Source organism: Fusarium flagelliforme (genome assembly GCF_020744385.1).
Source record: "Fusarium flagelliforme strain FIESC 12 MPI-CAGE-AA-0113 chromosome Unknown B0J16scaffold_3, whole genome shotgun sequence".
Classification (NCBI taxonomy): Eukaryota; Fungi; Ascomycota; class Sordariomycetes; order Hypocreales; family Nectriaceae; genus Fusarium; species Fusarium flagelliforme.
Window position 1 is genome coordinate 3,063,219 of NW_025763505.1, and position 13,715 is coordinate 3,076,933.

The 13,715-nt window shown below is 49.1% G+C and overlaps 3 protein-coding genes across 3 annotated transcripts; 1 reads left to right on the plus strand and 2 right to left on the minus strand.

Annotated features, from left to right (window-relative positions):
- Positions 1-641: 641 nt before the first annotated feature.
- B0J16DRAFT_105074 (uncharacterized protein) lies at positions 642-3,271 on the minus strand. The gene is made up of 2 exons (XM_046121334.1): positions 2,151-3,271; positions 642-2,079 (listed from the first exon to the last, which is right to left on the minus strand). Exons 1-2 carry the CDS (start codon positions 3,181-3,183, stop codon positions 941-943), a joined length of 2,172 nt encoding a protein of 723 aa, XP_045984872.1. The 5' UTR covers positions 3,184-3,271; the 3' UTR covers positions 642-940.
- A 4,178-nt stretch (positions 3,272-7,449) lies between these two features.
- B0J16DRAFT_338478 (uncharacterized protein) lies at positions 7,450-10,067 on the plus strand. Its single transcript, XM_046127449.1, has 2 exons — positions 7,450-8,117; positions 8,171-10,067. Exons 1-2 carry the CDS (start codon positions 7,566-7,568, stop codon positions 9,941-9,943), a joined length of 2,325 nt encoding a protein of 774 aa, XP_045984873.1. The 5' UTR covers positions 7,450-7,565; the 3' UTR covers positions 9,944-10,067.
- On the minus strand, positions 10,059-13,045 carry B0J16DRAFT_338479 (heterokaryon incompatibility protein-domain-containing protein). The gene has a single exon (XM_046127450.1). The coding sequence runs from the start codon at positions 12,761-12,763 to the stop codon at positions 10,355-10,357; it is 2,409 nt and encodes an 802-aa protein (XP_045984874.1). The 5' UTR covers positions 12,764-13,045; the 3' UTR covers positions 10,059-10,354.
- Positions 13,046-13,715: the final 670 nt, after the last annotated feature.

Consider the following 13,715-nt stretch of genomic DNA (forward strand, 5'->3'; position numbering starts at 1 on the left):
CTCGCTTATTCTTATTCTTTTTCAGGGTCCCTTGTTCCTTGTCTCTTGTTGTTTCGGATCCGCCTCGTGTAGTGTTTGATGGTCTTGTACCCGATCGCGCACCGAAAGCCTAATAAGACTCAAACATCTATATCAACTGATACGTCACAGGGAGGTTTCCGGGGTCATCATATTCAAAAGAACCTTCTAGGTCTTGGTATCTTGTTTGTTCTCGCTCCTGCACAAGCCGTGCGTGTGTGGCGAGCTTGCTATAATATGTACAGTAAACCAGACCTCTCATCCCCTGACTTGCTGCCTGCAAATCTCATCGAAAGGGCTGCCACCTTACCAGTCCTTAGGTAGCAAAAGACTTGGCCATCAGGAGTACAACGAACGAAAGCTCAGTCAGTCAATCGTAGTCGTGACTAGATATATCTTCCTAATCTTGCATCCCAACTATGAGACCAAGTCCCTCCGCTACCCCTTCCCCAGTATAGGTCGTAAAGTCGGAAGTGAATAATGTAAGAAGAAATAAACGCGCGTCTTTAATGATAGTCAAGAAGGGAATGGATCGTCAAGCGTCGCAGAGAAAAGTATGTGTTTCGAATCAATTAGCCCGGCTTCCTCCTTTTTGTGATAATAACCTCCCATCTTTATCCTTTTCACACCAATTCTAATGTCCCATATCTTCAGGTTTTTGTGCTTCCCAAGAGATCCCCCCAGTGATCTGATGACCACATTTGAACGCCGAACAAAATGCTTCTCGCGTCACTCCTATATGTGACGATCGAGAGAAATGAAAAGAAATGCAATGACCAACAGCAGTCATATATATAGCTGGTGAGTATAGCACCAGTGGCGGTACTACAAGAGCATGGTGAAATGGTCGTGACGAAACAATGAACAGAACGCTCAGGTATCTAGTAATGACAAAGCAAATCGAAAAAGCACGCGGGATCGATCAGATCCTTTCCTGGAATCTAGATGGAGAGCCAAATGACCCATCACGAGAAGCGACGGATCCTCCTCCCGTTGAACCTCCAAGGCCATCCCCATCGGGTTTCGGCCTTGGAGGATCAGTGAAGGGATTTGACTCTGTGACCGGTGTACGTGCCGGACCCGATCGGATGACGGGCACGCCACTTATAGGCCGCATCGGTGTTCCAAGAGCGAGGTGATGTGACTCTTGCTGGTTGGGATCCCATGCCATGGAGCCTCTCCAGTAGTCAGAGGTGCCGCTCATGACGCTTTCTCGATTTGCTCGACTGCTAGCGGGAGGAGGTCCAGTCCGAGGATCAGAGTAACCATCTCCGCCCACTTGAAGGACGGAGGGCAGCTTCTTTCCTGAAACGCGGTAGAATCCTCGCTCACTAACGGGTTCAGGTTCGGGTGTTTGTTGTTGCTTTCTGCCTATCAGCCCCGCAAGTACGGTGGACACAGCAGCAGATGCGCTGGAGCGCTCTGCCATTGATCCGCCGTCAGGACCAGACATGGGACCAGCGATTGATCGAGACCCAGATTGGTTTCCTCCGAGTATACCACCTCCAGGATGCTTCTTCTTGTACCTGAGAGCAAACAGGACAAAGAACGCCAAGAACGCCACACCCGCGACGCTGCCCACAACGCCACCAATCACTTGCTTTTGCTGAGGCGAAAGGGTGCCAGTATCGGTGTCGTTGGCACTCGACGAGTTCGTTGGTGCCGGGGGTTGGCCGTCCGCTGTTGCGCCGCCAGCTCCTCCAACTCCTCCTTCACTGTCGTCTTCTCCCCAGTACCCTGAGGACCAGGTTTCTTCTGCCGATATGCTCGAATAAACGGAATCCGAGTAGGTCTGTGTTGAGAGCGTGGGGTTGACGGAAGATGTGACAAAGGTGGATGATATCACTATGACAGTGGAAGAACTGCGAGCTCGTGTAGCTGTGTTTGTTGTAGTCGGTATTGTTGTGGTGGTTGGAGGATTGGATTCAGACTGGGTCGCATCCGTGGTGGCTTCAGCAGTTGCATCTGAAGTCTCTTCGGTGACCTGTGTGGCTTCCGATGTGAAGTCGGATGTGGTCTCTATTTGAGTAGGTTCATCGGTAGTCGTGGCGCTTAGGTCATCTAACATAAAGATGTCAGTCAGCACATGGTTACGAACTCAAACTATAAATAGGAGGGGCAAATATTCGTACCGGTGGTTACGAGAGTTTCTGACCCACTAACATCCGAAGCCGTTGTGTCGACAGCGGTAGTGGGCGCAGCTGGTGACGTTGTTTCTTGACTCGCAACGTCAGGGTCTGTAGTGGTCACGGGGTTGGTTGGGGGGACCGGGTCGGATGGCAGGTCGGCAGTCGGAAGCAACGTCGTGTCGTTGACAGGTTCTGGCACTGAATCGGAAACGGTTGCATCTGGAATTTGCACGGAGGGTAATGGATTGGTCAACCCGGGTGTTTCCACGGCGGTCGGAGCGGCAGCAGGAGGTGACGGGGCATTATAGCTTGCAGCTGGAGCTGGATCCGACGCCGCGGCCGCCACGGAAATCTTGGGTTCCGGGTCAGAAATGGCGGCGACGGTGACGCCCGTGGCAGAATCCACGACGACGGTAGCAGGTGGTGCGTAGTGGGTTTGGACTTCGATGGGTGAGCCGGCTGCGTCAACAACCTGAACAACCGACACAGTCTGGACAACCTGGGTGAAAAGGTCCTGCTCAGCGCGAGGTTTTAGGTCATTAGGATCGGCGTGCGAGTGAGCGTTGTCGGGCTGGGCAGCGCGCTGACGGAGGTTGGATGGCGAGAGGCTTCGGTGCAGACGCTGGTGCGAGTGATGGGAATGGTGGCCGGTCTTGTGGAGCTGGGAATGACTGTGGTCGGCTGGTTCGTCGCTGGTTTTTTCATCAACGGTTCCCAATCGATGCAAGTGAAGATGAGCACGATGAAGAATATTGTGAGTGATGGATTTTTCAGATTTGGTGGAACGAGAGTGGTGGTTGTGGTTATGATGATGCGAAGCTGAGCGAGAGTGATGACTTGATTGCAGCTCGGACAGATCCGAGGAGGAAAAGGAAGGTGAATTTGAGGGAGCCAGGGTTGATGTTGATGGCAATTGATCGACATGGACATCCCTATTTCTGTTGGATGAGGAGGAATCCTTATCCTGATCGATATCCAATGCCATATCCATATCCAGGGCCTGAACGAGTGAAGACCCGCTGGATGAGTAAGTCATTAATAGGATGCGTCGTGGCCTGGGCGGACGTGGCCCGTTTGGTCGGGATTGGGGATTGGGAATTGGGGGATGTGGCGATGATGGACTGATTTGCTCAACTATTGAGTGCTGTATTTTTAGTGGATGCTGCCCTGAAAGGCTTGCGTCAAGGTGGACGTTGCAGTACAGCCTAGCCAACTAACGCAAGGGACGTGCACCAGCCGGTTTCAGAAACGGGTACCCTAAAATAACAACACGAAGTGCACTGAGTGGTCCCCAGGTGTTGGTGTTCCTTCTCTGGGACAAGGAGAAAAGAGAAGATCCCGATGCGGCGATCGAGTTTGCTAGTGCAAGTGTTGGGTTGTTTTTTCGAGAAGAATGTCTTTGCCAATTGTGTGGATGTGTGCTAGTCTGTTCGTATTCTCGCTCCACTCCACTGCCTTTTGAGATGGATGTTTTCCAGAATGACGAGCACAGCAAGGGAAGAGAAAGGACTGTAATGATCAAGTTGGATGTCAATTGCTGCTGCTGTTGATTCAACAAAAGCACATGATCCATCAGATCCCAGGATAGAGAAAAATAGACTCAACGAAGAGGACAAAAAAAGCACTGATAACTGACCAACACTCACAAAACAGACAAAGAAATGGACTGCTGTGAGCGGAGACAGATAACAAAGGATGGATGGAACGGTGTCCAAAAATGGGTGTTTTTCGAGGATATTTCGCCCCTTGCACTTCTTTTCGGTCGTCTGTTCTTTGTTCAGTCCTGCAGGTCCTTTGGGATTGAGTTATTTCGCACGGCGGCAAAAGACAATTGTTTCCAATATCGGTTTGTCGACGTCAATCTCGGTTGGTTGATTGGTTTTGTTGCAAAGTCCAGGAATTAACGAGCGACAGGGCTATTGTGGTTGATGATTGCTGTATGTATTGCGTGGTGTTTCCTTGCATTCGTCCTCTTGTCCACTCTCTAATTTTCTGTTTGGTTCCTCGATTTGTTTCCTTCTCTTCTCTTCTTTTTCCTTTTCAGCTTTCCGTAATTACAATTATCGACGATAACACAAATAGGGAGCGCTAATTGATGTTTGTTGCTGTTTTTGCTGTTGTCGTCGTCAAAGTCGTGTAATTCTGTTCGTCCAAGGTCGTCTCAAAAAGGAAGGGAATGACAGAGAAACAAAAAGAAAATTGAAGCCGACAGAAAGTAAAGAGAGAATGAGTGATTAGAAGCAAAAGAATGAAATAAACAATCAAGTAAATGAGAGTATTAGGGTTGGTCTGGTCACGAACAGCACAGTAAAGAGAGGGAAAAGGCCAAGAAGCGGACGGAGCAAAAAGAAAGACAAGAGGCAGGAAACGAGAGACAAAGCGGGAGGCGCCTATACTATACCTGCTAAATGAACGTCTCTCCCCTATGCCTATAGTGGTGATGGTGACCCTTTCAGAGGTCGTGCATCCATACCTGGGTAGTAGGAGGTACCTATCTCCTGCTGTAATACCTGCTGTGCTGTAAGTTACTGGTTGCGCATGGATCAGCAAGGGTCCTGGTCTTGTCGTTCCTGAAGCTATGCCTATTCCTCACGAGCGTTTCCCTCTCTGTTCGGCGATCATGCCTGGGTTAAACTAGGTAGGTAGACGATGCGCGGTTATGGGATGGGACTAACGGTGATGGATCAGAGGGCCCGAGATGGAGATAATCTCGCTTGAGATGAGGTTTAATCAAGAGGCCAATCATAAGTGAACAAACGTACGACATAAGGACATGGGGGGTATCCATTCATTTCTTGGCCAGTCTCCACGGAATACGACAAGAAACATGATTCGGAGAGTATTAGTTGAGGCTGCTGCTGAAGACAGGTGTAGTGCAGTGCTGTTGAGCTATTCCGACCTCTGGTTGGTGTAATCCTAAATCTGTCCCTGACCAACGATCTCTCTCAGATCGATCATCCCTCTAGAGGGTTCTACAACTGTCGTGCTACGTAGGACCAGACTTGACTTGATTTGATTTGCTTTGTCTGTCAAAGTCGCGCTTAAACAACTGTCCTCTAAAAAAGCAATGCGCATCGTTACCAGGAAACATTCACCAAGCTATACGATACACACAGCACAGTACTTTTTCGTCCCACATGAGCCACAACTGCACATAAAGACCAGGGTCAGTGTACCTTGCAGCCTGCAGCTGCAGCTGCAACTGCCCATTTTCTTCCCCTCTCTTGATGATGGATCTTTTTTTTTTTTGCTTTTTCCATTCTCTTTTGGTCATGGTCGGCTGCGAACTCAAGGGCACAGCTCAGATCACGAGACTAACAGCCGCCCAAATATCTGTAATGTCCCCCCTTTCTAGCTGAGCTAGTCCTCAACACTATCATTATATTCATCCAATAGTCGATTACAACAAACAGAACAAAGGAATAAGCACTGGTAAAAGAATCCCCCATGTTCTCGGTCCTTTCACTTATAGTATAGTCTTAGTTGCTATTCTAATAAGCTGCCCTTTACGTGCTGCTATGACCGAAATAGCCGCTCACTAGTAGGGGAAAACGGTGGTCCATGCCAGCTCCAGTTCTAGCTATTACAGTACAGGTGAGGCTCCAGGGGTCATCCTTTTCGTATAGCATCCATTCATTCCCGTTGCCATTGTTACTGTGTACAGGAAAGTGGGTGAAGCAACGCAATCGGGGGAAATTACGCGCGTGTCACGGAAGACAGACAAGTCTTGACGACGAATCGGGGCTAATGTTTGAGATTCGATTCAAAGCTTGGCATTGCTTTCTTTACCTTAGTACTCTGCTATTATGTTGATGATAGTTCCCCTGATTATAGAGGTCACAATCACAATATGGAGTTTGCCGCCATGTCACAGTTGGACAGTAAAGGGGTCACGTACACTATGTATCTGTTCCTGATGGTCGTCTTCTCTTCAACAGCTGTCAATCTTGCATCAGTTGGATTTCAAGTCATTGATCAGCATCGATACTCTCCATGCCTGGTTAGACAGATCGTCATTAAAATACCCGACAATCAAACTCAAAGTAACATCAAAAACTTGCTGCCAGGCACAGAAAATGTTTTGGATTCGGAGAGCCTCATCTCACTCATTCTCTTTTTTGTCTCTCCTTTTCTTGGTTGTGCAGCATGTCACTGTGTCCAATTAAAGATGATCCAATTTCCAAGACAGCCCAGCCATTGAGAAAAGATGCCAAAAATACACATGAACTGAAGAGTCCAGGTCCCGGCCTAATCCTGGGCCTGGGTCTGGGCCTACTCGCTCCATAGGTAGGCATTCATTCCGTACCATGCCATGACATGACATGCCTGGTCCGTGACGACCTGAGCGCCCTGCGACAGCGGGTCATTGCTTATGCTTGTTCTCTTCCTTTATAACTACTCTGTACTCTTTATACCTGGAGCACACATAACCGACTACTCGGTTATCCATCGGGGCTATACATACGTATGTATGGGTACAGGTTAAGCTGCCGCTAACATCAAATCACGTACAGAGTACAGACTATTGCTTGTTAGTCAGTTTACTATAGACTTACCCATCTCGTTGAATGGGTAAGTGAGCTCCGTTTGCTTGTCGCAGATACAGATACAGCTACAGCCTGCGACGATGCACTCCCACATTCCGTTTCATGCCTTTGCAGGATGTCTCTAGACCTTGATCCAGAACATGGTTTTCAAGGTTCCCCCTCATGAGTGCAACTCGTCTGTGCCATTTGAAAGAATAGGGTCCTCTTTGCTATAAACATACACAATATCTGGAACACTGGCGATCCCTTGTCAATTAGCCTAACCTGTAGTGCTCCTAATGGATACCTGTTGGTTTTTGTCCAGGTTTGTCTACGATTGAGTTGTGACAAACATGTGAAACAGGCATTGGCAACACTTGTCTAGCTGATATAAATCGTAGGTAGAGAGGCAGAGAGGTTGCTCAAACACTTAGATAATCGAAGGCGCATTTTGGTAGTTATACTATACGCGTATAGATCAACATCCCACTTCAGATGCAGAAGAAAAAAAAGTTGGTACATCACAGCTAAAGTTGGCAGTACTAAAACAGAAAGGTGCCTGCTTCTATCAGATTACACGTTTCAGATACTCACTAATAAAAAATCCCATTTCTACCCAGTAAAATCAGTCGCAAGTTTCCAACCTAACAACGTAGAGGCACAGCCTCTCTTCAGGGTCCAAGAAGCTACCCCACGTTTTGTTCCTCACTATCACTCGCTATCAGATATCAGGCCTCCACTGCATCTTGTCACCTCATTCTACGTCAACGTCAACGTCAACATCAACATCAACATCAACATCAACATCACCATCAACGACTACATTCATTCGTTCATTCACTGACTGGCGTTTATTTTATCTCATCATTCTCTCCACCAGCCGCAGTCAGCCATGGGCTCATCACCTCCTTCGTCACCCCCGCCAGCCTACTCAGAAAGGCCTCCAATACCACCACGGAAGCCAATCAACTCTTCTGTTCCAGCTACATATCAATCCCCTCCTCAACCTTCACTCCCATCATCTTCTTCCTCTGGACCTTATATGCAAAGACCATCAGCTTCAGGACCATGGCTGGGCCCAGATCCAAGGTCTTCCTCTACTCAATCTCTTCTCCCAGATGACTCTCTAGACAACCACTACACACCCAATGGTGATTTTCTGGGTCGTCGAAAACTGCTTATCATTTATATTCATGGATTCCTGGGTAACGACCAGTCATTTCGATCATTCCCTGCCCATGTCCATGCCCTCCTGGCCAATCTTCTTGCCGACTCCCATGTCATTCATTCCAAGATTTATCCACGCTACAAGACTTATCGTTCTGTAGACGTTGCTCGAGATAACTTCAGTGAGTGGCTTCGTCCTCATGAGTCACCCACCACGGACGTCATTCTCGTTGGGCACTCTATGGGCGGTATATTAGCTGCCGATGTTGTCCTCATGGTATTAACATATTCAACTCGTTCTACATGAATTTTGCTAAATCTCAACAACAGCCCAACCCAGACCCGCAGGGCACTTATCCTTTAAAGCACAGAATCATTGGCCATGTATCTCTGGACTGCCCATTTATTGGCCTCCATCCAGGCATTGTTGTGTCTGGCATATCCAGCTTGTTCAAGCCAGCACCTACACCACCCCAAGATGACAGCCAAGAGAGTGCCAGTGGTGCTCCTCCTTATAGCCCCGAGACCTCGAGCCTGGCAGACCCCAGTGTCTCTTCTCTACAACTGACCAATTCTCAGAGCTCTGGTCTTGGGTCATCAACCAGCCTTCCCTCAGTAGCATCCTCATCTCGGCCTCCACGAGATCCTCTCCAAAACCAGCCCTTCTTCAACCAACCGTTCTTCAATGATTCGGGCCTGCAAGAACGTCCTTTCGTTCAAAGGATGGTCCATTTCGCCAACAAGTATCGTAACGAAAATCTCATCCAAGCTGCTGCCAGACATATCTTCTCATACCTTGAGTTTGGCAGTTGTCTTGCTGATCCTGCAGGACTTGAAGCCCGATACCGCAATATTCGTGCTCTTGAGGACATTGATGATCTTCAGTCAGGAGACATAAAACCAGCATCGTCGCGACGCATGGCCAGGGTACGATTTGTCAACTATTACACTCTATGTACAGGGCGCCCCAAAACACCAAAAGGAACCCCGAAGGTGGGCAGCCCTTCAGTCGAAAAAGAGAACACAAATTCTCTTGAAGAAAGCCTTGATCGGCCGCAAAGCTCGGCATCCTCCTCGTCTGTGGAGTTAGAATTTTCGCCAAACAAGGTGAGCCCCAGGCACGACAGCCCAATGCCGAGCATCACTTTAGAACATCGTGATACGATGGGCAACTCGAGAGATCATAAAACGTTACTTGATGCAGATGCTCAGACTTTGAACGCTCGGGCATCAGATACTACAATCAAGGGCAATTCGTTTGGCGAAGACGAATCAGTTGCCTCTGACATGAATCGACTGTCAATGCACAGCATAGAGCCAACCCCTATCGAGGAGGACGTCGCTTCCCCCCCACCTCAAGAAACTGACTCTACAACGCCAGAGCAAAATCCTATTGCTTCAGTGGAATCAAATAATGCAGAACCCCAGAAAGTAGATGCCGACCTTCCTCCTCTTCCTGATCCCCCCACAGCCCCTGAACTCCCCGATCCGAGTGTATATACCGACAAGGATGAGCGCAAGCAAGTCGAGCGCGAGGTTAAGCGTCTCCGTCGCGCCCACGAGAACGCCGTTAAAGACCACGCCAAAGCCGTGAAGGAACGTGAGAAGCTTGTCGAGAAGCGGCAGAAGCGTATCCAGAAGGAGTCAGAAAAGGCAATCAAGGAAGCTGCTCGGCAAGAGAAGGAAGCATTGAAGGAGTCTCAGCGGAAAGAGAAAGAGGCTGAGAAGGAGCAGCAGCGCCGGGCTTCTGAGCGCGAAAAGCAGGCTCAGAAGGAGCTAGAAGACGATGAAGAATATCAGCAGTTCAAAGCAGAGGAAGAAGAAAGCCAACGAACAGCAGAAGCCGAAGCTGTCGCGGAGGCCCGCAATAACAAGCCGCGAAAGCTGCGCAAGTTCTGCAACTTGCCTACCAAAGGCGGCAGGGTTGAGGACCCCACATGGGTCGATATATACATGGCCGACGTGGATGAGGTTGGTGCACATTGCGGCCTGTTCTTCTCAGGGCCGCATTACGAGACGTTGGTTGGCGATGTCGGTAACCGGATCGTGGGTTGGGTGCAGGATGATCTGACGAAGAGGGCGATTCAGGATATGGGCGTGTGAGCGTCTCAAGGCATACTACAAACACGATGAGAATATAGATACCCAGTCTTGAAGCAATGAAGAAAAAATAGATCTCAGTATCAATCTATGACAAGCCTTTATAGCAATAAGAGTTGTTCCAAATAAAATAGAATATTAATCATGAATAATTGCTATGCTTTATCCTCCTAGTACACATGCGATGGTATCTTGATAAACAGGCATCCAACAAACACCCCTTTCCGACCGTGCAACCATTCATACATTTGTCTATTTTCTTTTTTTCCTTTCCCGTATTGTTCAAGACCGTTATTATATATATATGATATCATGCCGTCTCTGTGCCTTTGCAACTAACCCAAAATGCCGTTTCAAATAAAATTGCCATGAAATGAACGACATAATATTCAATGTCAGGTATAGATTGAGGTATTAGTATATATCAAGCTCTTTCAACTGCACATCCAACCGCCTATCGTTGTTCATCGCCCCCTTAACGACAGCTGTGTCTTCATCGACGCCCAAGAGGCCACCAGTGCCAAGTTCGAGCGTACCCAGGCGGACAAGCACATCATCAGCGTCCCAGTTTCGACGACCACATATCAGGACGTTCGCAGACTCGTAGGACTCATCTATCTTCCAGTCGCGTCCAGAAATGAAGCAACCGATGAGTTGATGCTCGCCAGGTGGGGGTTGTGAAGTTGATTCGGAAGAATCTGGAGAGGGCTGTGCAGCACGGAGGAGAAGAGCTGCAATAGAAGGGTGGATATCGTCGAGGAGGTCGGGCGACGTGAGTGTTATTCTCGGAGTATCGAAAGATGTGGAGGTTGGGGTGTCGGGTGGAGGAGGTGGCACGGTAAGGTGAATTTCGAAACAGTATGTCGTGAGACGCAGAAAGGAGATGGGTGTCGAGCGGGCGTCGATCTCTTCACCCTGTGTTTCCCAGTCGAGAACCTTTTCATCCTTGTAGCCCAGGGAGATGGTCATATTAGGTACAGATGAGACGTTATCAATAAGGGGTGTCTCTTCGCCAAGTTGGTAAAAGTTTAGGTTAGGACCATAGCCAGTATACTCTGGACGAAGCTTCCAACCAAGCCAGGTCCATGAGGGGAACGGGCCTTGACGCTGCATAGGGTGTGTCGATATATTAGCATCGCCTGGAGGGTCGTAGTACCAACCGAGACCAACGGCAAGGCGGTCTGTCCGATTGGGGTTCGGTAGGTTTTTGAAGTCCTTGGTATGATACAGAGGAAGACCAAGAACGCTGTCAAGGGGATCATCTAACTGAGAATAATGGTCCGCGATGCCTCTGAAAGCGTCCAAACGATCTTCTGGAATGGTGAAATCACGGCTGAAATAGCCGCTAGCGATATTCTTGTAAGTGCTCGAACGGCCAATAGCATCGTTCGCAAAGACCCGACCGAGGTTGAGGGTTGGGTTTGTCTTGAGGGGGAAAGAGATCGATTCATGGCAATGGAAGGTTTGGCACTGGAAGTAGATCTGCGATGGGGTGAAGACCAGGCGACGACGTGCCATGAGACCCTCTTGATATGTCCAACCACGAGATGCCCATTTTGAGTTGGCGACTTCTACGTCTGGTCTTGTAAGCGATGTCGTGAAACAGCCAGCTTCCGTCTGCAGGGATAGTTGCTCCTCACGAGACACACTGATGCCAGGAATACCATCTTGTACGCCCTGGCCAGCTGCAACAATGATAGTAAGCGCGGAGCGTGCATAAATTTCTCCCATCTTTTCCAACTGTCGTCGTCTTTCAGCTGCACTGAACTGAGGGAAGCAGAAGCGGTCGATCCAAAGGTAATGGAATCCAAGAGACTTGGTCACAGCTATAGCATCCGTGAGTAGCGGAGGTAGCACTTCGGGCAGTCCTTTGTGATCCCATTCGTCATCTGTTGGGGTGCCTCGCACATAGCTTAGTGTGACATACTCGATTGTCTCCGCATTGAGATCGTCCACAAACACCACCTGGTTATTTCGGCAGTCCACAAGCTTAAGACCTCGAATCGGTGACCCTCGCGAAGCGCATGCTGTCTTTTTGTGATTCGTCATACAATGGTCGATCCAAATCCGAGGTAACGCAGTATCGAGTTTGGGAGGTATCACGCGACCTCGAATCATCGGCGTAGCCTCCTTGTATCCAGCCATGTCATCCTCGCCCTCGACCAGTCGTACAATATAGCCCCACGGTAGCACTTTACTCTTAGTAGTAACCTCGAATAATACAGCACCACCAAGCTCGTGCTTCTCCCTAACTCCGAGGCGCTCAAATGCTTGGCGAATCCGTAGATAGGGTGTGAACTTGCGCGTTGTGTCCGGTTCGGCGCCAACCAATGCCTGGAAGAAAATACAGTATGGACAAGCAGACAATTCAGCTAGTGTGTGAGCCAGAGGAATCCAAGGTCGCGGTTGGCCGGGACGCCAATTGAGCAGGGCAGGAAAGTCGATTGTTGCACAAATAGCGCAGGCCTGGTTTTCTTGGTCGGCGACAAGGCGACTAAGACCGTTCCTCGCAGGCTTCCTCGGTTCTGGTCCTGCGCCGCGGCGCCGTCGAGATGTAAGTTGGTGAACATCGGGCGAGCTTTCTCTCGTGGAGGCAGGATCTTCGGTTTGTATATGCCCATGGGGGCTTTCTGGACGGCCGCGACCAAGTCGTGTAAAGGCAAAAAGCCTAGATATCTTCTTTATTCCTGCGCGGGCGGTTGCATTTTGACCCGCGGGGGGTTTGGCTGCCGCCGTGCTGCCATTCTGGCTCATTGGGCTATTCGAGCGTATGCGAGATTCCTTTGCATGGGGTGACGCGACAGTAACGGCGGTTTGCGACATGCGAAGTCGCCTGTGTTGACTATGAATAATAGGAGAATTCGAGGCGAAGGCTTGGTGGTTTAGTTTAGGCGGTTTAGTTGATTCGCTTTTGGGTGCCTTAGTACACTACACACGCGGGGCTGCTGGGATGAGCAACGGCGTCCACCGAAAGGGGTCGAGTAGTGGGGGAATAGGGAGACGGGGGGAGAACGGCCGCATGTGTGATTGACGTTTGTTCCCCTTTATCCTGATTCCATTGTAGTGAATGAAAGTGGTTGTCGAGTCGAGAAGATGTAAACAAAGTTGAGTGAGTGCAGTAGGTAGGTAGTGAGAAATGGCCCTAGAGAGACTTAAGAGAAGGGGTACGCCTACTTCCGACTATGGTGGTGTGGTTGTTCTTGGCATTGGATCGGATCCAACCCACCATCCATGTCCGAGGACCCCGAGATACAGAAGGAGCAGTCTACCAAGTGCCTGCCATACTATAGTCTACTAGGTACCTAGGGATCCTCGGCCCAGAGAGCATGAGTAATGAAATTATTAATTCAATTTATTAGATCTTTGCTTGTTTGTTTGAGGCCCTCAGTTTGGGCGTCAAGTTCTCTACTATGTACCTAATAACCTAACGGCAATGGATTAATAACTGTACAAAGACGGACAATGGCAAGTGGAAGTCTTGCCAGGTAGTTAGTAGCTGCTGACCATATATCGAGCTCGCTAAAAGAATCAGACGATCCCCTATATCAGAGTCTGAATATGTCCTCTCCTCAAATATCGCCTTTCTTGGATCTGGATATCAGGTGTCACTAATTCTGCCAAAAGCGCCAGCCGGGCGCCATTTCAACCGGCAGCCAACACATTGGCAGCAGCGTAAGAGAAGTAGAAGAAAAAAAGCTTGGATGTCGTCAATGGACCCTTAAGATTAGCTGCATCAAAACTAGTCAAGTCTGGACTCTTGATGGAGATATCGGCT

Excerpts from the sequence above, each read along its gene's own strand:
- B0J16DRAFT_338479 (XM_046127450.1), bottom strand. The coding sequence starts at position 12,763 with ATGTCGCAAACCGCCGTTACTGTCGCGTCACCCCATGCAAAGGAATCT.
- B0J16DRAFT_105074 (XM_046121334.1), bottom strand. The coding sequence starts at position 3,183 with ATGACTTACTCATCCAGCGGGTCTTCACTCGTTCAGGCCCTGGATATG. Across the intron at positions 2,080-2,150 it reads AGAAACTCTCGTAACCACCG|ATGACCTAAGCGCCACGACT; the intron begins GTACGAATATTT and ends TCTTTATGTTAG.
- B0J16DRAFT_338478 (XM_046127449.1), top strand. The coding sequence starts at position 7,566 with ATGGGCTCATCACCTCCTTCGTCACCCCCGCCAGCCTACTCAGAAAGG. Across the intron at positions 8,118-8,170 it reads CTGCCGATGTTGTCCTCATG|CCCAACCCAGACCCGCAGGG; the intron begins GTATTAACATAT and ends TCTCAACAACAG.